General features: G+C 34.9%; 6 protein-coding genes across 6 annotated transcripts; 3 read left to right on the forward strand and 3 right to left on the reverse strand.

Moving 5' to 3' along the window:
- Positions 1 to 1,365: 1,365 nt before the first annotated feature.
- LOC8261861 (putative ripening-related protein 1) lies at positions 1,366 to 2,291 on the forward strand. Its single transcript, XM_002511796.3, has one exon. The coding sequence runs from the start codon at positions 1,725 to 1,727 to the stop codon at positions 2,289 to 2,291; it is 567 nt and encodes a 188-aa protein (XP_002511842.3). The 5' UTR covers positions 1,366 to 1,724.
- Positions 2,292 to 2,647: 356 nt separating this feature from the next.
- Positions 2,648 to 7,198, reverse strand: LOC8261862 (AT-hook motif nuclear-localized protein 9). Its single transcript, XM_002511797.4, has 5 exons — positions 5,561 to 7,198; positions 4,638 to 4,705; positions 3,890 to 4,021; positions 3,249 to 3,410; positions 2,648 to 3,092 (listed from the first exon to the last, which is right to left on the reverse strand). The coding sequence occupies exons 1-5, from the start codon at positions 5,988 to 5,990 to the stop codon at positions 2,862 to 2,864; spliced, it is 1,023 nt and encodes a 340-aa protein (XP_002511843.1). The 5' UTR covers positions 5,991 to 7,198; the 3' UTR covers positions 2,648 to 2,861.
- A 6,276-nt stretch (positions 7,199 to 13,474) lies between these two features.
- On the reverse strand, positions 13,475 to 14,348 carry LOC8261863. The gene is made up of 3 exons (XM_015728550.3): positions 14,144 to 14,348; positions 13,968 to 14,029; positions 13,475 to 13,759 (listed from the first exon to the last, which is right to left on the reverse strand). The coding sequence occupies exons 1-3, from the start codon at positions 14,199 to 14,201 to the stop codon at positions 13,631 to 13,633; spliced, it is 249 nt and encodes an 82-aa protein (XP_015584036.1). The 5' UTR covers positions 14,202 to 14,348; the 3' UTR covers positions 13,475 to 13,630.
- A 251-nt stretch (positions 14,349 to 14,599) lies between these two features.
- Positions 14,600 to 19,002, forward strand: LOC8261864 (serine/threonine-protein kinase BSK3). The gene is made up of 10 exons (XM_002511799.4): positions 14,600 to 15,382; positions 15,485 to 15,705; positions 16,177 to 16,312; positions 16,755 to 16,888; positions 16,974 to 17,079; positions 17,180 to 17,265; positions 17,373 to 17,561; positions 17,665 to 17,817; positions 17,929 to 18,042; positions 18,248 to 19,002. The coding sequence occupies exons 1-10, from the start codon at positions 15,295 to 15,297 to the stop codon at positions 18,500 to 18,502; spliced, it is 1,482 nt and encodes a 493-aa protein (XP_002511845.1). The 5' UTR covers positions 14,600 to 15,294; the 3' UTR covers positions 18,503 to 19,002.
- A 93-nt stretch (positions 19,003 to 19,095) lies between these two features.
- Positions 19,096 to 21,166, reverse strand: LOC8261865 (neural Wiskott-Aldrich syndrome protein). The gene is made up of 3 exons (XM_002511800.4): positions 20,709 to 21,166; positions 20,176 to 20,230; positions 19,096 to 19,671 (listed from the first exon to the last, which is right to left on the reverse strand). The coding sequence occupies exons 1-3, from the start codon at positions 21,054 to 21,056 to the stop codon at positions 19,334 to 19,336; spliced, it is 741 nt and encodes a 246-aa protein (XP_002511846.1). The 5' UTR covers positions 21,057 to 21,166; the 3' UTR covers positions 19,096 to 19,333.
- A 326-nt stretch (positions 21,167 to 21,492) lies between these two features.
- LOC8261866 lies at positions 21,493 to 23,471 on the forward strand. Its single transcript, XM_002511801.4, has 2 exons — positions 21,493 to 21,818; positions 23,086 to 23,471. Exons 1-2 carry the CDS (start codon positions 21,705 to 21,707, stop codon positions 23,155 to 23,157), a joined length of 186 nt encoding a protein of 61 aa, XP_002511847.1. The 5' UTR covers positions 21,493 to 21,704; the 3' UTR covers positions 23,158 to 23,471.
- Positions 23,472 to 23,517: the final 46 nt, after the last annotated feature.

Genomic DNA, 23,517 nt, shown 5'->3' on the forward strand with positions numbered 1-23,517 from the left:
TTTTTTCTTATATTTTCAGCCTTTAACATTTGATTTAAATAGAGAAGGAGATTACAAAAGTTGTAGTTCCCAATGCCATTAACATAGGAACTTTTACAAAGTCAAACAAGAAATTAAATACTACGTGGGGACTTACAAGCTATGGAAAACTGCTGAAAACCATGTGCTTGTTTCCAAGACAAGCTCACATGTTCCAACAGAAAGAAGCCTCCTACTGGCTGCTGCAATACGGGGAATGGCGCAGCGGATTGCTGTCAACTAGGCAAACTCTGCACAACCTACAAAGTTAACCACCACTGACTAGCCACAGCAGAGCATACCTCACTCCCAATAGCTTTGAGAAAGGTGGCGATGGTGGCGGTCCATCCGAGTATGACCACCAATACCACTCGTATGACATACCAATTGTAGCATCATTCACAGGTTGGTTCAAGAACAAGGCCAGATGCTTCCATAACATAACCATCAGGGCTAAAAATGAACGAAGCGTGACAGAGTATGGTGGTGGATGAGTGTGATTCGACCAAGGGATGCATGAGGAGCATGATTATCAACCAACTTGTAACAACATAATTGATGCTCCCGAAGCTGTCTGGAAAGCCTTGGGCGTGCCCAAAGAGGATTGGAGTTGTCTGGATATCACCTGGTCTGATGCTAATTAATCTTTTATTATGTATGCGTTTTCTTGTTTATCAAAGACATAAACATGTTGTGGATTAAGGAAGCCTACTCAGTTATATTCTTAGTTTTATACTTGTATATCTGTTGTGTTATTTAAGCATATTATCCAAGAAAGCTTAGCCATAACTAAGCTAATCTCTTGCCCATTTTCTACTTTAAATCAAATCTTAACAATAGCAATTCGAGCTTTATAAATTTTACAGTTAATATGTCATTTACAGAAAACTTTTACTTCCGCTATCAACACTTGTCATAAGAAACAACAACAGCAAATAACAGAACAAGAATATTTGACTGTCAGAAGATTTGTACTACCATATATTGCAGAAGAGGGCACTTCATCCTTGGGATATGTCATGCACTTTTTCTTTTCCTTGTCGTTAAGATCAGACGACCATGGTATATTATTTAAGGTTCAAACCAAACAGGTAGCTTTTTATAAACCAGATTACAGTTACATGGTTTAATCTAATCCTCAATGCCTATCACCTCGAATTGTACTCTCCTACCTAATCATCAGAATATTATTTACCAACTATAAATAGGGATACGAATCAGATATTAATCAAGCTATAACACTATGTATCACCTCCAAGGCTGCAATTCTGTCCGCAGGTGACATAAATACATCCAACACTAAGATCCAACTTCGCTAAGCCAATTTTACTTGCACAGTAACCCGATACGATCATTTCAATAATCAAACAGCAAGGTTCACCGGGATACCACTCTTTTGATTTTTATATTGTACAGTTGAACAGCTTTGTCAGCAAGCCATGCCTTCTTTATCAACATATTTCTAATTGTTTTATGAAAATAGCACAACATGGCCGGCCAATGTAAACAAAAGATGGGAAGATGGCAACACCAGGTTTTGAACGCAATGATAACAGCTTTTGTTATTTTCAAAGCAACATTGTAGCATTGGTCTACTTTGGCCATGGAATTTACTTCAGCCAAACTGCTTTAAATACCCCCAGGAGAAGACCCTTTTCAGCATCAAGCACAAGGAAGAAGATTCAAGGAAGAGAGAGAGAATAAGAATGAGAAATATTATCTTGTCATTGTCTATTTTCATGTTACTTGTTCTCCTTATTGCAAATTCTTTCGAGGTTGAAGCTAAACCTTGCAGGCCTAGTGGAAAAATTAGAGGTAAAAAACCACCTCCACACAAATGCAACAGAAATAATGACTCTGAATGCTGCATTGAAGGCAAGCTTTACACGACCTACAATTGTTCACCGCCAGTCACTAGCCGTACGAAGGGATTCCTCACACTCAATAGCTTTGAGAAGGGACAAGATGGTGGCGGTCCATCGGAATGTGACAAAAAATTTCATTCTGATGACATTCCAACTGTAGCACTATCTACCGGTTGGTTCAACAAAATGAGTAGATGCTTCCACAATATCACCATTAGAGGTAATGGTAGGAGCGCTTTGGCGATGGTGGTGGATGAGTGTGACTCCACAAAAGGTTGTGATGAACCCCATGATTATCAACCTCCATGTGATAATAACATTGTTGATGCCTCAAAGGCTGTCTGGAAAGCGTTGGGTGTGCCTGAACACGATCAGGGTGGCCTAGATATTACATGGTCTGACGCTTAATATACATTTTTTTTTTTCCAGCTTCTGTTGCTCTTGTACGTATAATGTAGTTATTCAATTTACAGTGTGCGATGAATCATGTGGCAACAGATGGAAATACATATGCAGAATGTACCAGCGATAAGATTTTATTCTGTAATATCGTTGACCATGATAGTGAAAATTGAAAGATTCATTTTCGTCTAATTGGCCATTACTGGGATTTCAACCGGCAAACAATAGCTCTGCCATGGTAATAAAATCTTTCTTTCATTGCTAAAGTTGAATCTTGGACTAAGGTTCGAGTTCTCAGTCTACCAATGAATTACCACTAGACAGGGGCAACTACATTGAACTTCTTCCTCCGAGAAACTGAGTTAAATTCACAATCACTAAAATTTCGAACTAATTGTCATTAAGCTGCAAAATGAGTACAATCCATTGTCTGTCAAGGTTAAATGAAGTGAGAAATGTCTTCCCCCAGAATCAGCTGACTTCAATCCTCATCACTGGACTTCAGAAGATGAGATTCAAGTGGGTGCTGAAACAGCTGAATATTTACATGGTCCATGAAACAATCAATAGAAATTATCACCCGCGCATCAAATCAATGTCAACATGCGTGTTGCGCATATCCAGGGACTGCGAACCAGGCCATAGACCAATTGAAGAGGTCGGAGTAAGATTCTGACTTGGTGGAACACTAGACGGAGTTACTGGATTTTCAACTGTCTGATGGTCCGAGTCTCTGGCACCTTCTGGACCTTCCCCTTTCTTGTTCTTTGCCTTTGAACCACCCCATAAGAAACTTCCTACTATCACCTGAAAGAGCCCAATCAATAAGTAAATTATCATAAAAGACAACTGAATCACTGAGAAAATTTAGAACTATTGATCTTGTCATTTTTTTTTTTTTTTTTTTGATAAATTGGAAAAGATGATCATGAATACTAAAGGATGGGAAATGCGAGGATTTACCTGAACAGGGCTCGCAGCAATAAGCATACCCCCTACTCCCCCACCAATAACACGACCATCAGGACTAGCAAGAGAGACACTTAAACCACCAGTTCGATTACGGGAGCCACCATTACTAGTAACCAAGTAAGAGCCTGATAAACATAAAATCTCAAAGCGCCCCTATAGAACAAACAAACATACTTTTGATTTCAGCAGATAAGACATGCACAAAAGACAGGACAGAAGAGTTTATTAGTAAAAACCAATGCAGGCTTAAAACGAGGGAGCTAATTTCGCTCATATGAATAAATAGATAAAGAGGATAGGTTTATCAAAAGAGTATAAATGGGTAAAGCATTTCACGAGTCTTCATGCTTGCGTGTTACGGGTGGAGAGAGACCAATACCCAGTAGATATAACGAAGAAAAAGGATACTACTTCACTGCATAGCATGTGAATTGCGCAAGAGATTAAAGTTAATTACATTTTCAGTGACAAACTTCTGAGTTTATGAACATATCTTTGTTTTTCTTAGTCTATAGACTAATCATATAAAATTTCAGAATATCAAAGGGTGCTTTGATGTTCAAATGACAAATGGCAAAATATTAAAAACATCATATCCCAGAGATAAATGAAAAAAAAAAAAAATCAAACACCTCATATGTGACGCTGCCTCCAGAAGTTGATGGCTGACGAAGAGTCACAGTAGAGACAGCACCATTTGCCGACAAGATGCATATAGCTCTTGGTCCTTGCTGTGAGAAGGACATTATTTTTGTTGCAATGTCCTACAGCAGAAATTAAGCATTTTCAGCACAAAAGGAAAAATTACCAGCAAAACCAAAAGGAAATATAAACTTGTTGGCAATTCAGATCTGAATGCTCTAAGAAGCATAGCAAGGCTATTGTTATCAGGGGCAAACTAAGCACTGATTTCTTTTTACTGGTTTCTTTTCTTTCCTTCTCTTTTTTGAACTGTTCTTTCATCTCTTTTTCATGAAAGTTGACACACTCTCTTGGAGATTACACTTGAGATAATCTGATATATAGCATTGGAAGGAACATGATCTCATAACAACACCAACCAAGTGAAGATACAATCATTCTTCCCTTCACACACTCTTCTAAAATCTTCTCTTCTAAAAAACTATATACGGATATCAGAGGATATAATACATAATTGGGCCCTCGCCTACAAGCCCAAACTTTTAGATTTAATAATTCTTTAACTTAAACCTCTATAAATAAGTGGTCCTAAAGTTCAAGTTTTAAATACTTAAATAAATTGGTAGAAGGAACAGCTTTTTTACCTACATGTTTTCTTTTTTTAACTTGCATTTGTTTATATGACATACAGTATACTCCAAAGAAAATACAGCAAGTAATTGAGAGAACACAGCATACTTCTCCTACTGCAATGGTAATGATATGCGGAGTAAAACCCATCCCAGCCGAACCAGACAGCCATTCACCTAGCAAAACATTTACAGTTTGCATCAATCAACAACCAAGCACAAGCACATGTCCAAGAATCTATCAGTACATGCTCATTTCACAAGGCATTGTTCTGCTCTTAAGCAATGAGTTGAAAATTATCAAGAAGTAAACACCTTCAGTAGATATCCTATGAAATAGATGTATGTAATGGTAATACTTTCACTAACCTGAAGAATTTAACAATTAAGCATAGCACAGATAAAAGTTCACTTATGATAATATATACAAGGTATGTATGTATAAACATAAATGCCTGTTAGCATGGCTTCTCATCACGGTCTCACCAATCCATAGTTCAACGGACTTGAACATATCAGTTTATAACTAAATATTCTTTGCAATAGGCAGAAGGTTTCATTCCTAAATATCCATTTCGCAGTTACAATAAAACTAGTTTATTCTATTTTGAAATATCCCTTCAATCTATGTAGCAGATTCTAGAATCTATTTTGAGGACCTTCGCTTCTGAGTTCTCAAAAGTAGCGAATTTTTTTTTTTTTTTTAATATCCTGGCATGTTCTAATTGCAATGCAATGACACTTTTCACCTCGATAGATTCATATGACAGGTATTGAAAGGATTAACAATTATCAAAACATGTGGTTAAGATTCTAAGCAGATCACTACACAATAGAGAAGATGCAGTCAGATGCTTTGAAAACTCTATTTAAAATTTTGTTTAGAAAATCTTTTAGAGAATGGCAGCCATAGCATTTCCACCAAGTTATAACTAACTCAATTAGAATCAGAAAAAAAAAAAAAAATCACCAATTCATCATGTTGTGTCGAAATACAGCATCAAAAAACAGTTGCCCAAAAAAAAATCTTACCAAGGGAAGCTAATTGTTGCTTCCTCCCAGTCCCAGGTGGCCGTCCTCTACCCCTCTTCTGTGTTGGGGTTATTGTACCGGGATGAGTAGACAACGAGGGAGATAATGCCAATGATACAGTCCCATCTGGTCCATATTTCCGGGGCCTTCCTCTTTTCCTTTTCACAGGCTCACCAGGTGGTGGCATCAAAGATGATGCACCCACATTGACACCATGAGGTGGAATTGCTGTTGAAGTTTCTAATGGTAATGTAGATCCAATGGTATTTGCCCCAACATTAGATTGAAATGATACATTTGTACTAGTTAAAGGATTTATTCCTGATGACACATTTAAACCAGACTGTGTTCCAGAGCCGGACCCAGTCATCCCTCTTTGCATGTAGAATGAAGCAGAGCCAGACATCGCCATAGCATCCCTTCGATCCATGCATTTACAATACTCAAGAGGCTACCTTAAGCTAATTTGAACCCAATTTTCAATTAACCGAAATATTTAGACTTCTTTTTATCTTCTCTACAGTTTAATCCAAGGACAAACTCCACCAAAAAATGCACGAATTTAAGACAATGCAACTCTGTAACCAGTCTTTGACAGTAAAGAATGATCCTTTTTCTACAGGATAAATGTCTTAAAATCTCCAACAATACATGAGAAGGAATAAGTAAACCACTTTTGGGCACTTAAAAATTATTCACATTCTGAAAATGAAAAATGTGTTAAGCTAAACAGAGCTCCAAAAGACACATTCTCTTTTCAAAAATGGAGCACAACAAGTCCCTTAGTACCACATGCAAAGTGACATATGATAGGAGGATCTCGAAATCTAGATATGCAAAAGAAAAAAAGGTAAAGAAAGAAGAGAGCCAATGAAGCAACAACTAGATTCAGAGAAACTTTAAAAAGCTACTAAAAAAATTACTAAGTAAAAATTATTTTAGAAAAAAAAAAAGATGCAACAGAACAAACCAAGTACTAAGGAAGTAAGAGAACAAGAGATTTTAAGAGTTGAAATCTAAAAAAAAATCTAGGAACTTAAAAGAAAAGACAAAAATGCAAGCTGTTTTTACAGCTTACCAAACTATAATTCACAAGAAACAAGAAGAAAGGCTTCATATTGAAGATTAAAAAAAAGAAAAAAGAAAAACTGAAACAGGTCCACAATTCGCCAACCCATTACTCATAAACCTTAAACACCAAGCATCTTCTTCTAAAGCCAAACAGCCAACCCTCCTAACACAAACTCAAAACAAAAAGTTTCAAGTCAATGCCACTGAACAAAAAAAAAAAAAAAAGGCCCAGTTCTTAAAACACAGCAAGAAGTCCAAAATTTCAACTCACTTTCTATCTCTCTTTCAAAGAAAGTAGTTTGAAAGCAAGAAAGGTAAAAGATAACAACTCACGGTAATGAAAGTTGCTAAAAGTCGAACACTTTTCAACAGGAAGACACACTCTCCTCTTGTTTTAGTAGAGAGAAGAAATGGGCAAATTTAAAAACATGGAAATGCGAAGTGAAGAGAGAAATAAAGTTCGAACAGTTTATGTTTAGAATTAAAGCAGAAACTGAAAAAGATACAGATATAATGGTGAAGTACTGATGTAGCAATTACTTACTACCCGAAAAAGAATATTAAAAAAATAAAAATAAGAAAGGACATTGTCACAGGTCCTTATCGGAATGCTTGTATGATATCTAAGGGTAGACCTTTTTCTTTGATTTTTTTTTTTTTTTTTAATCTCTTCTGAAGTCAGGAAAGCAATGCAAGTCTCTTTTTTTACCGTTTTGTTTAATTTGATTTTTCTTTTAGAAAAAGAAAAAAGGAGAATTCTAAGCTTAGTTTCAGTGGCTCTCAATTGAGTGGTGATGGTGATTTGCTTTTTTTACTGAGTTCAGTGATTAGAGAAACAAACAAAAACTTTGAACAGGAAAAAAAATAAAACCGCTTCTTCTTCTTTGGATAATACTGAAATCTTTCTCTTCTTTTTCATTATTAATGGAATACGGCTCCTGCCAGTGTGTATTTCCTTTCCAACACACCACCTACCGCGCGTGTATCTTGGTCTCGCTTTTTTTTTTTTTTAATGAGGGTGTATAATAGAATTTAGCCATTCATTTATCTTTTTTATAAAAATAATAATTTACTAATACTATATATTTAATTAAGAGTCTAAGAAAAATTTAAATTAAAAAATATATAAAATAATAAAATTAAATTAAATATTTTATTATAGAATATATTGATTTATTAATATAAAATTTATTTATTTTATTAAAGTTTAATTTAATTAATAATTATAAAATATAAATTAATTTCAATTTTATTTAAAGTATAAAAATTTTAATTTTGTAAATAAATTCTTGTATAAATTTAAGCAAATATAATATAATATAATTTTTAAATTTTAAATTCTAATTACATTATTTTGCAGAGTGAGATGAGTTTATATGGCATAATTTATGACCACTTAAGAAATAATATTTTTGTGTGTATTTTTTTTATATTTAGTGATAAGTTTTTCTTAAAAGAATTATGGATTTTATAAGAATCATAATCATAAAAAAGAAAAAAAAAATAAAAATTTCAAAAAGTAAGGGTGGAAGTTAAAAAGAAGAAAAGAAAAAGAAAGTAGGGTGGGGTTCATAGGCATTGCCCTTGCTCCAGGTTTATTATTATTATTTATTTTGATTAAGAAAGGACATTGGCTCTCAGATTTCCAATGTTTTATTTTAGAAGAAAAACTATTTATAAAGAGAGAGTTGAGTGGACGCGCCAGTTAAGAAGGTAGAAAAGATGAGGTCACATAAACGAGTAAGGGGGGGGGGGCCCAGGTTGCAAGAGGGTAAACTTTGTTTGCATGTGACTTTTCTCTGTTACCACTAAACTCTGCCTTGGGGGTGTGTGTGGGTGGGGTACCCCTCCCCCAATCCCAAAATATCTCTAACCCTCTCCTGTTACTCTCACCCGTCCTTGCACCTTCTTCTGTCACCGGCCACCACCACCACTTAATTTCCTCTTTTTTCTCAATATTCTTTTTCTTTAGTTTGATAAGGTTTAAACTATACATTATTTCAATCACTGTTGAAGGAATTTGTAACAATTATGTTAACTCATCGTTATATTTTCTATCAGAATTAGTTTACTTTTAATTCATCTTTAATAAGGATGATTGAATAAAATACATTATTCATTATCTAATTATTCTTTTCACCGTACCAATTTTCGGTTTGAAATATATTGGAAAAAAAATTATAAATATAAATAGATTTGTAGATGGTGTTTTTATAATTGAGGAAGTATTTATGTAGCCTTTAATTTTTCATACGGAGGAGGATCAGAAAGGCCGAAAATACCATTTTGCACCCAAAGGGCTAACCAATCATCAGCCACATGGGTTGGGTTTAGGTTTGCGAAACACAGAGTAACATCCCTGTCGAAACAGAGCAAAATCAATACAAGCACCGCCCATTTTCATATTCATTGAGCCATTGGAAAGCAACCAAAGAAGCTCGGCTTGCACAATCAATTTACGGATACCCTTCCTCCAATCCAATCCAGGCACAACAAACTCCTTTGCAGTTGCACAAGAGCTCAAAGCTCAGTCACAATGGCCATTGGCGGGTTTGAAATTGAAATCAAACTAAAATTAGAATCCGACTGGTCAAGTATGAAATCGAAACCGGTTAAAATTCAAAACTAAAACCGGCTCAAATCGAAATCAAAATTGGAAAGAGCTGGTTTAAAAATAGTTCAATATTTATTGAAACCAGAACCGGCGGTTTCAATCTCAAACCACCCATTTAAAAATAATGATAACAATAAATAATAAAAATATTTATTAATTTATATTAACATAAATAGTATTAAAGATATTTAATAAATTCTTTCACTTATTATAAAAATGGAACTCTGCATATAGCTATATGTATCTGAAAGTAACATATTCTTATTGTCTTCTTTTATAAATTCAATAAGATTAGATGCTGGGGATAGAAAAGTAGTGTGAAATAATTGTTATATAGTTTAAAAAATTATGTGAATTTCCTCATTTTTTAGATTCTCACTCTAGACAGTCAACCCTCCATATTTATTATTTATTTTTAGAAGAAAAAGAAGCTTCCTCCAGAGATGACCCGTAACTCTAAAATCTTCAATAAATTTACTTTGTATAATCTCAATGTTCATTAATGTCAATTGGTCGAGGTTGACTTTGGTTTTGGAAAGACAAGAACATCCAATAATAAATTATTAAAATAATGGGAAAAATATCTAAAAAGAAGTGTATATATATATATATATATATAATATTAAAATGAATATATTATTGGCATGACCCAGCATTGGATCACGAACTCTCTTATTAATACGATTGTTGTCCATTGTCTATCTTTCTTGCGACATTTGACAACAAATCCAATGCAAAATCTTGGTCTGCCTTTTATATTATTATTATTAGATATAAAGAGAATTATAATAAGGTATTTTTGTCACTAATTAATAATTTAGTTTACTATATTCCTATGAATTAAAAAGAATATATATTTGTACAGTATTTTCAGTTATTTAATGAAAGAGGAATTCTTAAGCACAAAAGGATTTCAACTAAAAGAGATAAAATAACCGAATATAAATATATAATAAAATTTGAATTCGTGATCCACAGTTTTGTTTTAGAAGGAAAAGAAGTAGAAAAAGAACTGAGGAAGCACATGCTTTGCTTTGATGTTGACTTTACATAAAACGGAAGCCTGGCGTTGCTTCTAACTTTGAACCAAATTACACTGCAAAAAAACTGTCACGACAAGTGAGCTTCTGATGCTCACTTCACCTCTTCATATTCAACGCATGTGATATTAAATTGGATCAGACCCTTCTTTTCTTTTTCTTCTCTTAAAAAGCCAAAAAAAATTAAAAAAAAAAAATCAGATCCAGATAATAAAAGAAAGACTATTTAAAAAGTGTGCTAAAAAAAGGCTGCCTCTGGCTGGCTATCCATTTTATGATTAATAATTCATTATGACAGAAACATCGGTAGCAGCAAGTGAACAAAATTAGGGACACAACACAACTTGTGTTGAAAGACTTATTAAGTTATGACCACTTTGTTTTACGAGTAAAGCAAAATCATGTTGGGCTAATTTATCTCTAAGCTACCAAATTATACAGATCAATCAGCCCATAAACACAAGTTCCCATCTGATGGGATTAATGAAAACTCAAGCTGAACCTTGATGTATTATAATTACTGAAAACTGATAGGATACCAATACCATTAATTCTTCACTAATTAATTACTATATCTTTACAAATGGGCACTGCAAATTTTACATTGACAAGACATACAATTGTGCATATACCCTATTTTAAACTAGTTACTGTGATGATAAATAGTGCCGTTTAGATGGGAATGCTAAGGTACCCAATAATTAAACAGTGTCAAAAATTTGACTAGCACTGCAAAATAATTGCGACAGATGGAACCCACTCTGCAACCCGCAGTGTAATTCCAGCACATGAACAAGAATTTTGAATACTAGATTTTGTTGAAGAAGCAAGCTAAATGCACATGAATGAGCACGAGATCCATTGACAAAATGTACCAGATTTCAATCTAGACTAAGTTGAGGTTCATTACTGTGAATAGGGTAAGAAAAAGTCCTATTATTGTTATTATTAATTGTTTCACCTCCGTCCTCAGAAACATGGGAAAGGAATAAAAGAAAAGAGAGAGAGAGAGAGTTTAAGAATTGAAAAAGCAAAGATAAAAATAGAGATGATGTTGGTTGGTGGAACAACCCTCAACCTATATTTGTTGAGGAGTAACTGTGTTTCTAAGAATAAAACAAGTGCTGCTTTGACTAGGAAACTCTACTTGTTTCTTTGTTTGGAAATCTATTTGTGCCTTTCTTCTTTCCCTTAATTAAGCTGTGAAGTCACCGTTTTAGTCTATCATCAACCATTAAGTCTTTTTTAATGATTAGGAAAGTTATTCTAATTCAATAAATGACTCATTATGACAATTAGCAAACATTATTAGCAAGATTTTCAAAATACCCCTTTTTTTTTTATAGACAATTTATGTCTTTTTTGCTACAATTTTTGTGGTTGGTGAATCACAATATTAAATTTCTTTTCTTTTCTTTTTCTGAAATATGGAAAATAATTTTTTGGTTAATAAATGTGATACGACTACTATATGGGACGGTCTATTGATGGTATTAAAATCTGCCAATTGCAAAGATCATAAATGTATTATAACTAACACCTTCCAACTTTCAATTTTTTGTTCTTGGGCCTCAGTATCTGGAATCGACTGGGTCTAGCACAGCCCACCTGTCTTTTGAGGTAAACTTGGGGGCTCCAATTCTTGCTTTGTCTTGTGTAGCAGAAACTCCATATTACCTGTCGAGATCGACAGAATATGGCTGCTGCCACAGTGCATTCATTCATTTTGCTGCCAAGTTTGTCAAAACTTAATAGCAATTGTACTTGCGACACTCAACATGCTCAATCATCGGAAGACGACAATATCCTTCTTGCTGGGGTTTGTGTGGAGAACATCCCATGATGCTTGTGTATCTCAGTTTTTAACAGATCCTATGCAAGGAACAGATTTGGATAGGTTAACTGAATCACACAAGCTGTCACCATACAGAATTGAACCATTAACTAAGAAGTCTACTGTTCAACTTTCCATCTGTTCTGAAGCACTTTCCAGTTCCATCTGCCATTATCCAGGTGTTTTTGAATCTAACATCAGCACAATTGAATCATGCTTGGTTCTTCACTGAATACTTCCATAAATAACCCTACCAGTATTTTCTCAACCTCTTCTGTTAGCTCAGAATTTGAAAACACATAAAGGTGATCTCCCAGAACAATATGATGGTATTACCTCTACGAACAACTCATCTCTACCCACCTTTCTTATTGATGAGTTCCCTTCCCGTGTAAATCAAAATACACAGAGATAACATACAGATAAAGGAAAACGCGCACGTGGGTGATAAGTACAACAAAGCATATTTGAACTACTTCCTCAAAAAGACTTCCAATTTCTTTTATATATAAACTATGATTGCTTCAACCACAGAACAGATGCCACTCCCTTTATTTATTAAAACTTCTTTTTATTTAGGGTTTTGTTTTCCAAAGAGCTTTCAGTTATAATAAATTCACAATCGATCATATCTCTTGAATCAAGCAATAACAATCTCACCTAAATCGTACTAATTTCTTGGCAGCTGCACCGTGCATTATCAGCATGAGTTACTGTTGGATTTCATAATCCATCTCTGAAAGTTCTTAAAGCACCTACACGATCTTGAAATTGACTCCTGAAAAAGAATGACGAAAGGATACCCTTCTAAAATCAAATGACGTATATGCAACGTTGGCCATCCGAACAGGTCACTATCCCTACCATAAAGTTCTAGCAATAACGATGTTCTTCTGCCAAAGCCTCTCCAAATTCAAAGGTACCACCCGCTATAAGTCGGTGTAAGAGTATGGCCAGCAAAGCACTAAATCAACCAAATATCATCCCTGCATAATCTCTACACCTATCAAAACATACTTCTTTGAGAAATTGATGTTTAAGATATGGTATATGAGAAATGCAGTTTCTCCACATCAATAACCATGAGAACCATCTTCAACAACTTTTTATCATACCTTACATGCTTACAAAAGAATCAAAATTGGCCATATCATGTTTAACTAAGTGCGTTTTCTTTCCTACTTTTACATTGCCTCTTGAATCAGTTTGCCTAAAGCACACATTCCCTCCCTGCAATGAAGTAAATCAAGGTCATTTTTCACTCCATGTCCTACTGATGCGATACACACTCACAAATACACATGCACACATCGCGAACTCAGTATATTTGCTCCTTAAACCCACAAGAATGATCATGTGAAACTGAAAGATAGCTAGATTTGAACTTCCAAGTTTAAGTTACAACTTACATAAAATTGCTGCTAATTCAGCAGCAGTCAAGTTCTATAACCCACTGGCATGTCAACATAAACATAAAAATAAACAAGATTTCAAAATTTGGAACTCATTCATCATTTGTCAACCTCCATTGCCTGAGCAGCTTTAGCTTTTGTCAATGCAGTCAATTTGGTCTTCACCTTTTTCTTCTTTACTGAAAACCCACTTGCACCTTTCTTCTTCATCTTGTTAGTATTGTCAACCTGTACACAAACATCCACATTTAAAATAAAAAAAGAAAAAAGCTTCAACTTAATACAAAATCAAATTCCATATGAATCAAATGCGTGATTAATCAACTAATTACCCTATTCAAAACAAAATATAAGTACATAAACCCTAAAAAGATTAAGACATAGAATTCAAAAATTGCAACAAAGAGAAGCAATTTGAAAATTTAAAGAAACTAACTTTCATCTTGTTCTTCTTTGCTTGGAGTTTCTTCTCGTTCTTTTCTTTCTGTTCCTTCTCCTCTATAATCAACCAAAAATAAAACAGCAAACTTTAACCATAAATTAATAGCTCCAGTACACAAAAATCATATGCCGAAGCTTATAAAGAAAGTGAATTAAATAAGATTCAATTACTTTGAAGCTCGAATTCGTGTTGTCTCTTTCTACGAGCTAAATTGTTCTTCTTAGACATTTTTTTTTTTGATGATTCAATCTCAAGAATTGTCTCTGTTTTGCTAAACCCTAACCCTAGAGAATTTTATTTGATCCCCTAACTAGCAAGTTCTCGTTTTTACAGTTCACCCCTATATATCTTCACTTATACAAAACCTACCCCCAAAAGTTTTTCTATTTTCGTCTCAAGCTCGTCAATAATATGGATGCTTTGGTTTTGCAACCCGACCCGTGAATAACAGTTGAAAATTGGAGCGAAAGACCAAAACGGCGCCGCGTAAAATTACAGCTGTGGAAAAAGCTTAAAGAAAGTTAATTATGATTAAAGGCAAGCTAATAGAAATGATTACCGGCGGGAGCATGAAAATGAAAAGTTTATTTATATATTTAATTTTCTCTAATCACTAATTTGTGTCTCACTTTCAGCCAGCTTTTTGAGGCAGTTTTGGACCCTCTTCTCCTGTTCTCTGAACAAACACCACTTCATGTCCAATCCAATCATCCACTTCATGTCAATCCAAAACCCACCCAGCGGTGCAAATAACACAAGTTATATTAATTATTACCTTGCTCTTTCTTTTTCTTTTTTCTTAAATAATCATGTCTGTCACTAGTCCACATTACATGAAAAAGAAAAAAATTAAGCATATGTATGTGAGCAGAACCAAAAAAAAAAAAAAAAAGAAACAAAGAAAACAAACAAGATCGTTTTAAATAATTCAGAGATTCTACAGCTTTTATATAAAAAGTTTTTTCACGGCATGTCCCTGTCGGTATTAATAATTGTTGTTTTTCTTTTTCCTTTTTGAGTTCCTTTTCGTTAACTAATACGATGTTCAGTTACTTACAGCCAGTAGATGCATTTCTGTGTGTCTGGTACTGTTTATAAGTATTCCATGCTAATTTGTACTAACACACATGTGATGTGATCTCTTCTGTTCTGTTCTGTTTCTGATCTGATCTCTGTTTCAAGAGAATCATATTTCTTTACTTGACCAGATCTCTCATTGTATCAACAACAACAGCCCAGTTCAAGATTGTTCAATTCTCATACTGCGTTTGTTTAAAAAGGATTAAATTTGTTTTTAATTTTAAAATATTTTGATTTTGAGATGGGGAGTCTCTGCTCCAAGTTCATTCCATGCTGCTTGGATTCACAGTTCAAAGCAGCTGCAGTCGTTGAAGTTCCTGATACTGTTGGTGGGTTTGACTTTGGTTCTTATTTTCAACAAAAAATGAATGGATTCATGACTTCGTAACGAGTTGTATATTGTTTTTCCATGTGTTTGTGATTGGATGCAGGGAATGAAGGAAAGAGTGAGATTGATTACTTGCCAGCTTTTCGTGAGTTCACGTTCGAGCAGTTAAAGAATGCAACGTCAGGTTTTGCAGTAGAAAACATAGTGTCTGAACATGGAGAGAAGGCTCCAAATGTTGTTTATAAAGGGAAGCTGGAAAACCAAAGGAGAATTGTTGTTAAACGTTTTAATAGAATGGCTTGGCCTGATGCAAGACAATTTTTGGTAGCCAACTTCTTTTATCACTATTAAGTCTTTAACTTAAACCAATTATAATTCCTTCCCACTAAGTTATCCAATCTTCCTCTCGCATGAAAATTCTTGGAATTCCTTCTTTTAAACTTGGGAGTTCAGAATTTGACGGTAAATGATGATGCTTCTGTTTGCCACTAGACCAACCTTTTCTTTTCTTTTTTTCTTTTTTAATTATGTAATATTCGGCTTCATGGATTTGTAAAGGTTTTTTATATACATGTTTTTTTCCCCCCCTAAGTTATTGATTCAAATCATGGATGGAATCCGATTCTTGAAATGAAATTGTTGTTTGTTGTTTGTCGTGAGCTTATGTACTTCAAATTAGACCATCGCATAAATCAATAAGAATTTGCATTTCTTTTGCTAATTTCCTTTTCAGAGATATTCCGACGTTAGCTTTATTCTATTTACTATATTAAAGTATTTCCTGTATGATAATAGGAGGAAGCAAGATTTGTCGGTCAGCTCCGCAACCATAGATTGGCAAATTTGCTTGGTTGTTGTTGTGAAGGTGATGAGAGGCTACTTGTGGCAGAATACTTGCCCAATGAGACACTTGCAAAACACCTTTTTCATTGTAAGACTTCTGTATTTTGCATTTCAAGGATTTTGGCTAAAGTTCTTAACTCGTTTGAATTTATGATTTTTCTGCCTTGTAACCTCACATTGCAGAACATTCTCTTTGATCATGCAATGCTAATAATTCCGCATGATTTGTGCAGAAATATCAGCATTCTATGATCACAGAGAACATTGTCTAAAATTTCATATATAGATTTTGTCTATCTGTAATGTTATATGCTATATTGTAGTGTTACATCTGATTTCTCGCAGATTTATACTTTAACAATGCCTTGTTACTTCTGTGATTGAATTATCTCTATTCTCTCAAAATGGTGGTTGGTTTGTGTCAATACTATACATTTCCTAGTGGCAAGTGGTTAAATTAACCAACTTAGAAGATGGTTTAAGTTGAGGCATTGGCATCTAATTATGCAAAAAAATGTGTTTTGAATCAGGGGAAACACAACCTATGAAATGGGCAATGAGATTAAGGGTTGCTCTACATCTTGCTGAAGCTCTAGAATACTGTACAAGTAAAGGCCGTGCCCTTTATCACGACCTTAATGCTTATAGAATTCTATTTGATGAGGTAAATGCTTTTCTTGCTCTATTTGTTTAAAATATTCATTTGACTAGATTTTATATGCATTACTTTATGAATTAGAAAACTGCAGGATGGTAATCCAAGACTGTCGAGCTTTGGTCTGATGAAAAACAGCAGGGATGGAAAAAGTTACAGTACTAATTTAGCATTTACACCTCCTGAGTATTTGAGAACTGGTATGAGCTGCCCCATAAAACTGAATATTTTCCATGTCGAATTCTTTTGGATTCTGATTTAATGGATGCTAAGTTGAGGGTGTGTTTATGTGATATGTAGGGAGAGTAACACCAGAAAGTGTGATATATAGTTTTGGCACTCTTTTGGTTGACCTTCTCAGCGGAAAGCATATCCCTCCCAACCATGTAAGCTCTTATAATTTAGAAATAAATTCAATGATGGAATTTATATATGAATCTGTTCGTAAGCTTTCGTGTAAACCTGCTGTTAGTGACCAAATATATATGGCCAGGCCCTTGACTTGATACGGGACAGAAACCTACAGATGTTGACAGATTCTTGCTTGGAAGGACAGTTTTCTAATGATGATGGGACTGAGTTAGTACGCTTGGCTTCTCGATGTTTACAGTATGAACTCCGGGAACGACCAAGTTCAAAATCATTAGTGGCTGCTTTGACTCCTCTTCAGAAGGAAACTGAAGTAAGTTCATCAGATAAATCTCCTGTACTTCTGGGCCGCCTCTTGTTTGTGGTGTCTTTAGCTGGAAGCAGTTTTTTATGTTTCCTTTTTCTCCAATAAGCAGGTTCCTTCCCATGTTTTAATGGGTATACCACATAGTGCTTCGCTCTCTCCTTTATCCCCAATTGGTGAGGCTTGCTCGAGAAAGGACCTGACAGCCATACATGAAATCTTGGATGGCCTTGGCTATAAAGACGATGAAGGAGTAACAAATGAGGTTCTCTGTTAACTTCAATTTTATTGAGTTCCTTAATATTCTTTTCTTCATGTTGATGTTTTTGCCTTCTCTATTTGCTGAAATCTTCCATTTTCCTTGGTTGCACTGCAGCTTTCTTTCCAAATGTGGACTGATGAAATGCAAGAAACTTTAACTTTCAAGAAGAAGGGTGATTCTGCTTTCAAGCAGAAGGACCTCAGAGATGCAATTGAGTGTTATACACAGGTTAGGCCATTGTTATGACATGCTTGCTCATTTACGAACTTAAGGTAGACTTAACCTCCATTGATATAAACAAGCTCATCGCAATAAGAGGTTAAAGTTGTGTATATCTGACCCTCCCTGGAGTTCACAATGCAAGAAGATGATGCTTCGAGACCCCTAAAAGTAAATGGATCAGTTTACACAATTTGACAGTTTCTTCTTGCAGTTCATTGATGCTGGAACCATGGTTTCCCCAACCCTTTTTGCACGACGCAGCCTGTCTTTCCTCATGACTGACATGCCTCAAGAAGCTCTAAATGATGCAATGCAAGCGCAAGTCATTTCCCCTGTATGGCATGTTGCATCTTATCTCCAGGCTGTCGCCCTTGGTGTATTAGGAATGGAGACTGAAGCACAGGTAGCACTGAAGGAAGGTACAAATTTAGAAGCTCAAAAGAACGCAACCTCTGAACAGAAGTGACAAATGTGGAATACGCTTACGGTGATCTGTGAATTTCCTTGATTCCTTCAAGTGATGCTCCATATGAGCACGAACGCATGGCACTGATTGTAGTTTTCACTTCCAAGGATGGCGACGATAGCTTTCAATCGTTTCCATAATTTTAGTCAAAGAGAGCAAATTTTATTTCCACTGATGATTGGTATCTTGGGGTTGGAATTTTTCCAAACAAACAATATAAAGCATAGAAGCTCTGCTGATTCTTGCGAGGCTTGATCAATTGTGTACTTACAGGTTCTAAAAGGATTTCCTGTCACTCCATTAGAAACAGGAGAAAATTTGTATTTGTTGTTTTTATTCTTTTCGGCGAGTGAAAAAGAAAGTTGACGGGAGGCAAAGAACATTTGTTTGCTTGTCCTTTGTGTATAGCGTCTCCCTAATTATCATTTTCTTGGTGATATTGAGCAATGTTATTTGGCACTGGTAGGGAATATTCCTACTATGTTCCCATTTGCTTGGCATATAGCTGTTCAAATGTCTATATCAAATTTTAGAATGAAGCTGGGCATATGCCTAACCAGACGAGCAATTAAAACGGAAAATGGTCAAAGAAATATACAACACCAAAAGGGGGATTTCATCAGCAAATTTCTTTTGGAATCTTGCATATTCCATAACCATTCCAACAGAGAATCACAAAGCTAAAACTCCTAAATTTAAAATCTCATTGCACAGATTAATTGGTGAGGACCAGAGTATTCTGTCTATGCATTCCGTCTATGCATTCTGTCCCTTCAAGTAACAACATTAGAGAGAGAGATACACAGAGATAGGCAGGCCATTGATGATATCCTATGAAGCATCTTGAGCAGCTCGGAACGCTTCCTTTGTTCTCCCATAGAAAACAGGTTTACTGCCTGGAAAAGTGATAAAGTTCCAGCCAAATGCAGATCCTCCAATATAACATGATTGCTCCTCAAGATGTATAGCTTCCTTTTCAGATGGTTTTGCAAATACATGATCAGATTGAAGCTGTTCTGTCGGCTTAACATCTTGGAGCTGCTTCTGGGGTTTTTCTGCAGCTCCATTTTCACTTGACAAATGCTGCCCTCCTGGTTCATTCTTAGGCTTCTTTGTGATGAATGCTTCAGCAGTCAATTCTTTGTATAGTTCCATCAGAAGCTTCAACCCTGTAAAGCACATAATATATGGTTAAAAGCATGGCTACAGACTAAAAGACAAAATATGCGAGTACCAATTACCCATTTGGACTTGCAAAAGAAAAATGATCTTGGAGGTGGCGACGAGTGATCTAATTATGACCTAAATATTCTTGAGAAAAAAGACTTATTATGGAAGCCAAGAAATCATAATTCCAGTACAAGCGGCATAGAATTGCACAGGTCAGATTTGATCACAGGTTTTCACAGATAGATGTTGCCTTAATTCAGGCCCCAATTTCTAATAATTCAACAGAAAGATCAAGCGAGTTATGTCTTGTTTTAAAAATGGCTGTCCTTTTTGCTAATGCTATTTTGTTAAATCTCAACAATCCCTAAGCAGAGAGATTCAATGTGATAAGTTGGAGAAAGAAATTGAAGTCAGCAATTAGTCAAAGTTTCCATGAGATTCATGTAAGTGCTTAAATCCAGAGATAACATTTGGATTCAACAAGGTCCCATCAATAAACTTACTCTGTCGAAGTTCATCAGCGCCTTTGCAATTGCGGAAGTCCACTGTTCGAAGCACCTTCAGGAACACAAACAAATTAAGCCCTTGAGACTTAATATAAGTACAACAGGGTACGTATGATATACAAAGTGCACTAAAAAATAAGAGAGGGATATAAACTAAGACAATTGTACGCAATTAGTCCCAAATTTGATTATGCAAAATAGATAATTAGGTACTTGTGAGATCTTAAAGAAATCTTTAAGTTATCGATGGGAATTTTTTTTTTTATTATTTCTTTCTTTTCTTTAGGGGCTTGAGGACTTGCAGTTTTTTTATTTGTTGGGTACGAAACATCATATATTTACAATATCAGAATGTCCCAGAACCAAATTATAGTCCAAATGTACTATATAGTTGAAATGTATAGTTGATGAAATTAAATCATGTAGAAAAGAAAAAAAGGAAAAGCAAGATAATTTTGAACTGTATCAAGAAATGTTGCCAATCAATTAAAAAGTAAGAAAATGTGGAAATGGAATGTAAAGATTACTACCTCGAGTAAATGGGGACGAATATCTTTGAGAACAGCACGAATCTTGAAGTAGGTACAGTCTTGAAGCTGGACATTACTGTCAAGTGGTCTTTTCTTGCTTTTGAAAGGAGGGAGATAAGCGGCTGCTGCCGCCGACGGTGGTATCGATGGTTTTGGTGCTGCTGTTGCAGGTAGTGGTGTGGCCGCTGTTGCAGTCGGCGTAGTTGGTGGTAGTGGGGGTGCTGCTGCTGCCGCTGCCTCCGACTCGGGCTGTTTTGGTGGTGGTGGTTGTTGCTGTTGTGAAGGGGGAGCTGGAGGTGGAGCTGTGTCAGGAGGGTTCGGGTCCTGAGGTGGACTCGGTTGTTCCATGATTATGCTGTGTGTCTGTAAATCGGGAATTGGCGAGAATTATATTTGATTAATTAAAGAATGTAATAAAGATTCAATTTGAGGCGAAAGGTTAGAGAACCATCCGTTATTATTAATAATAATAACAATACTAACCATTTCTTTCCGAACAATAATAAAACATATTGTATATTTAAACATTAAAAATTTTAATTATTTAATTAGTCTAGTGTTTTAATTTTAATTTAATTAATTACTAAAATTTTTATTATTTAATCTAATTTGATAAGTATTAAATCTTATTTTTTAGAAATATCTAAATATTTATATGTATTATAAATGAATTAAAAAAATTATATATTAAGTTGAAATGTATATAAAACTGGATTAAAAGTTTAAATATTGAAGTGAATAAAATATTAAAGTTTAAGTGTTTGCCAATTTAATTTAATGAGGAATAGAAGGAAGTTGTTTGGTTGTAGGTATTGGCTTAAACTGGGATAGTACAAAAATTTCATAAACAAATTTGTTCGGTTAGCCGCAGTGCGAATTGATTAGCACTTCCAGATTTTTCCAAATCGTTGTGTAAACCCCAAAACTGCAATCAAAGAGAAAAAGGTAAAAAAAAAAAAGAAGAAGAAGAAGAAAGGAGATGGTAGTAGAAAGAAGATGAATCCGAAAACAGACAAGATAGTGAGGAGGACAACGATGGTGGCGACTGCAGTTGCTTCTTATTTTCTCTTAACTGCTGACTATGGCCCCCAACCCAACGCTGTAGACCCTGTATTTTTCTTATTATCTCATTCCTCTCAAATCTAGTTGCAGATTACTTTATTGTCATTTACATGTTTCTTTACATAGATGTCTTCTTAATTTTTGCCCTTGCTATTCTTCCAATTTTTGTCTCATGCCTGATGTAGGGATCGATGATGTCTGTGAATCATGGGCTGTTGATCTTTCAGTTTTTCATTTAGAAGGATGGAACTTTCTTGCTTAAATTAGTGCTTAACAAATCGTTGTTGCCATAAGGCTTTCTTTCTTTTTGAAAAAAAACTTCTTACTACTGGTTTGTGAATTGGTTTTGTGATTTGTGAGTATTTGATCATCTTAACAATGACTATTTAATGGATAATAAGATCCGTATACTTTAATTATCGGAAAACAATATACACCAGGATTTGAAGGGCATAAATATAATAAAGTCAAATGTAACATTTGATGGAAAACTTGCTCTATGCATGTAATATATTAGTTTTCTTCTATTAGTTTCTGCAATTCTCTGTTCTCTGATCTTTCTTGGGTACTGGCAACTTGTAGAAGGCATTTCTTTCATGGGTCAAGTCATAGAGCAAGCATTCATGAAATAATGTAATCCTTATTTTGACCAGACTAACAGTTGAACAAATTCATAATCAAGATAGAATACTGAGAAGTGCGAATCAAATCTTGGAGAGTGTTGACTAGAGATTTGTTTTGTATTGTGCTTGTACTGAGACTTGTTGTAAGCAACTTCAAGGACAATTATGTTCATCATATCTCATATGTACTCTAATGAGCTTACTTATTCTATGGCATGTTGAAACTTTTTTGCCTTGGTTTCTAAAGGTTTTTTCTTGTTTAATCTTCTGGGTTTAGAACATGTTGATATGGTATTTGTGCTTTCTTTAACCTCCTATATTGTTTCCATGTTTCTTCAGTTTTTGCTATTTCTTTTTGGTTTGCCTTTTTTCTTCTCTGCAGCCCTGAATTTTGGATAACTTAGGCATGACATTTTCCATCTGCAAGATTTCTTTTTAAGTGCAACATTAGGAGGAAAAATTGCCAAACTTATTGTTCTGGCTTTCAGTATATGAAAATTAAACCTGTGCTGGTGGTGAGGCAAACTCTTGTTTGAGGTTATCTCCCTACTATATTCCTGTCTTTTGATCATGGACTGTGTACTTGTTACTTCTTTTGGAGGTTTTGTGTTTTTTCTTTGTTTACTTGTTAATTTTGAGTCCTGGCTTGGTTTTCTCCATCTACTCAAGAATGGTACTCTTTGTAATGGCAGGTCAAAAAGGCAATACTATCAGCAGAGAACTCTGTGAAAGAGTTCATCTTTGGATCAAAGAAAGGACCTTAAGGCAGTGTCACCAGCAGTGCAAAAGAGCATTAGTTAGCTTACTGAAATGGAAGTTGGGCACAGTATCGTTGCGATTTAGGCTGGCTATTGTCACATAGCTGTCTTATGATAAGGCCTTTACTAGAGAGTATCTTTGGGGGATATAACATAATATCTGTACACTTTTTGGTCAAATCCAGTAGAAATGAATATGATGCTTTTGGTTGCTTTACTCTGATAGAATTTAGGGACAGATTTCCTACTTCCACCTGTTCAATGAACATCTGGTGTTTTGCTTAATAATTTTACAGGGTAGTTATCATTTTCTTCTCCTACGAGGTCCTACTTGGCTTTTTTTTTTTTTTTTTTTTTTTTTTTTTT

This window comes from Ricinus communis, chromosome 1 (genome assembly GCF_019578655.1).
Source record: "Ricinus communis isolate WT05 ecotype wild-type chromosome 1, ASM1957865v1, whole genome shotgun sequence".
NCBI classification, from domain to species: Eukaryota; Viridiplantae; Streptophyta; class Magnoliopsida; order Malpighiales; family Euphorbiaceae; genus Ricinus; species Ricinus communis.

Excerpts from the sequence above, each read along its gene's own strand:
- LOC8261861 (XM_002511796.3), top strand. The coding sequence starts at position 1,725 with ATGAGAAATATTATCTTGTCATTGTCTATTTTCATGTTACTTGTTCTC.
- LOC8261862 (XM_002511797.4), bottom strand. The coding sequence starts at position 5,990 with ATGGATCGAAGGGATGCTATGGCGATGTCTGGCTCTGCTTCATTCTAC. Across the intron at positions 4,022-4,637 it reads TTACCATTGCAGTAGGAGAA|GACATTGCAACAAAAATAAT; the intron begins GTATGCTGTGTT and ends TTTCTGCTGTAG. Across the intron at positions 3,411-3,889 it reads GAGGCAGCGTCACATATGAG|GGGCGCTTTGAGATTTTATG; the intron begins GTGTTTGATTTT and ends TTTGTTCTATAG.
- LOC8261863 (XM_015728550.3), bottom strand. The coding sequence starts at position 14,201 with ATGTCTAAGAAGAACAATTTAGCTCGTAGAAAGAGACAACACGAATTC. Across the intron at positions 14,030-14,143 it reads ACACGAATTCGAGCTTCAAA|AGGAGAAGGAACAGAAAGAA; the intron begins GTAATTGAATCT and ends GGTTGATTATAG. Across the intron at positions 13,760-13,967 it reads CAAAGAAGAACAAGATGAAA|GTTGACAATACTAACAAGAT; the intron begins GTTAGTTTCTTT and ends GTTTGTGTACAG.
- LOC8261864 (XM_002511799.4), top strand. The coding sequence starts at position 15,295 with ATGGGGAGTCTCTGCTCCAAGTTCATTCCATGCTGCTTGGATTCACAG. Across the intron at positions 15,383-15,484 it reads TGAAGTTCCTGATACTGTTG|GGAATGAAGGAAAGAGTGAG; the intron begins GTGGGTTTGACT and ends GATTGGATGCAG. Across the intron at positions 15,706-16,176 it reads CTGATGCAAGACAATTTTTG|GAGGAAGCAAGATTTGTCGG; the intron begins GTAGCCAACTTC and ends GTATGATAATAG.
- LOC8261865 (XM_002511800.4), bottom strand. The coding sequence starts at position 21,056 with ATGGAACAACCGAGTCCACCTCAGGACCCGAACCCTCCTGACACAGCT. Across the intron at positions 20,231-20,708 it reads TTCGTCCCCATTTACTCGAG|GTGCTTCGAACAGTGGACTT; the intron begins GTAGTAATCTTT and ends GTGTTCCTGAAG. Across the intron at positions 19,672-20,175 it reads CGCTGATGAACTTCGACAGA|GGTTGAAGCTTCTGATGGAA; the intron begins GTAAGTTTATTG and ends TGTGCTTTACAG.
- LOC8261866 (XM_002511801.4), top strand. The coding sequence starts at position 21,705 with ATGAATCCGAAAACAGACAAGATAGTGAGGAGGACAACGATGGTGGCG. Across the intron at positions 21,819-23,085 it reads AACCCAACGCTGTAGACCCT|GTCAAAAAGGCAATACTATC; the intron begins GTATTTTTCTTA and ends TTGTAATGGCAG.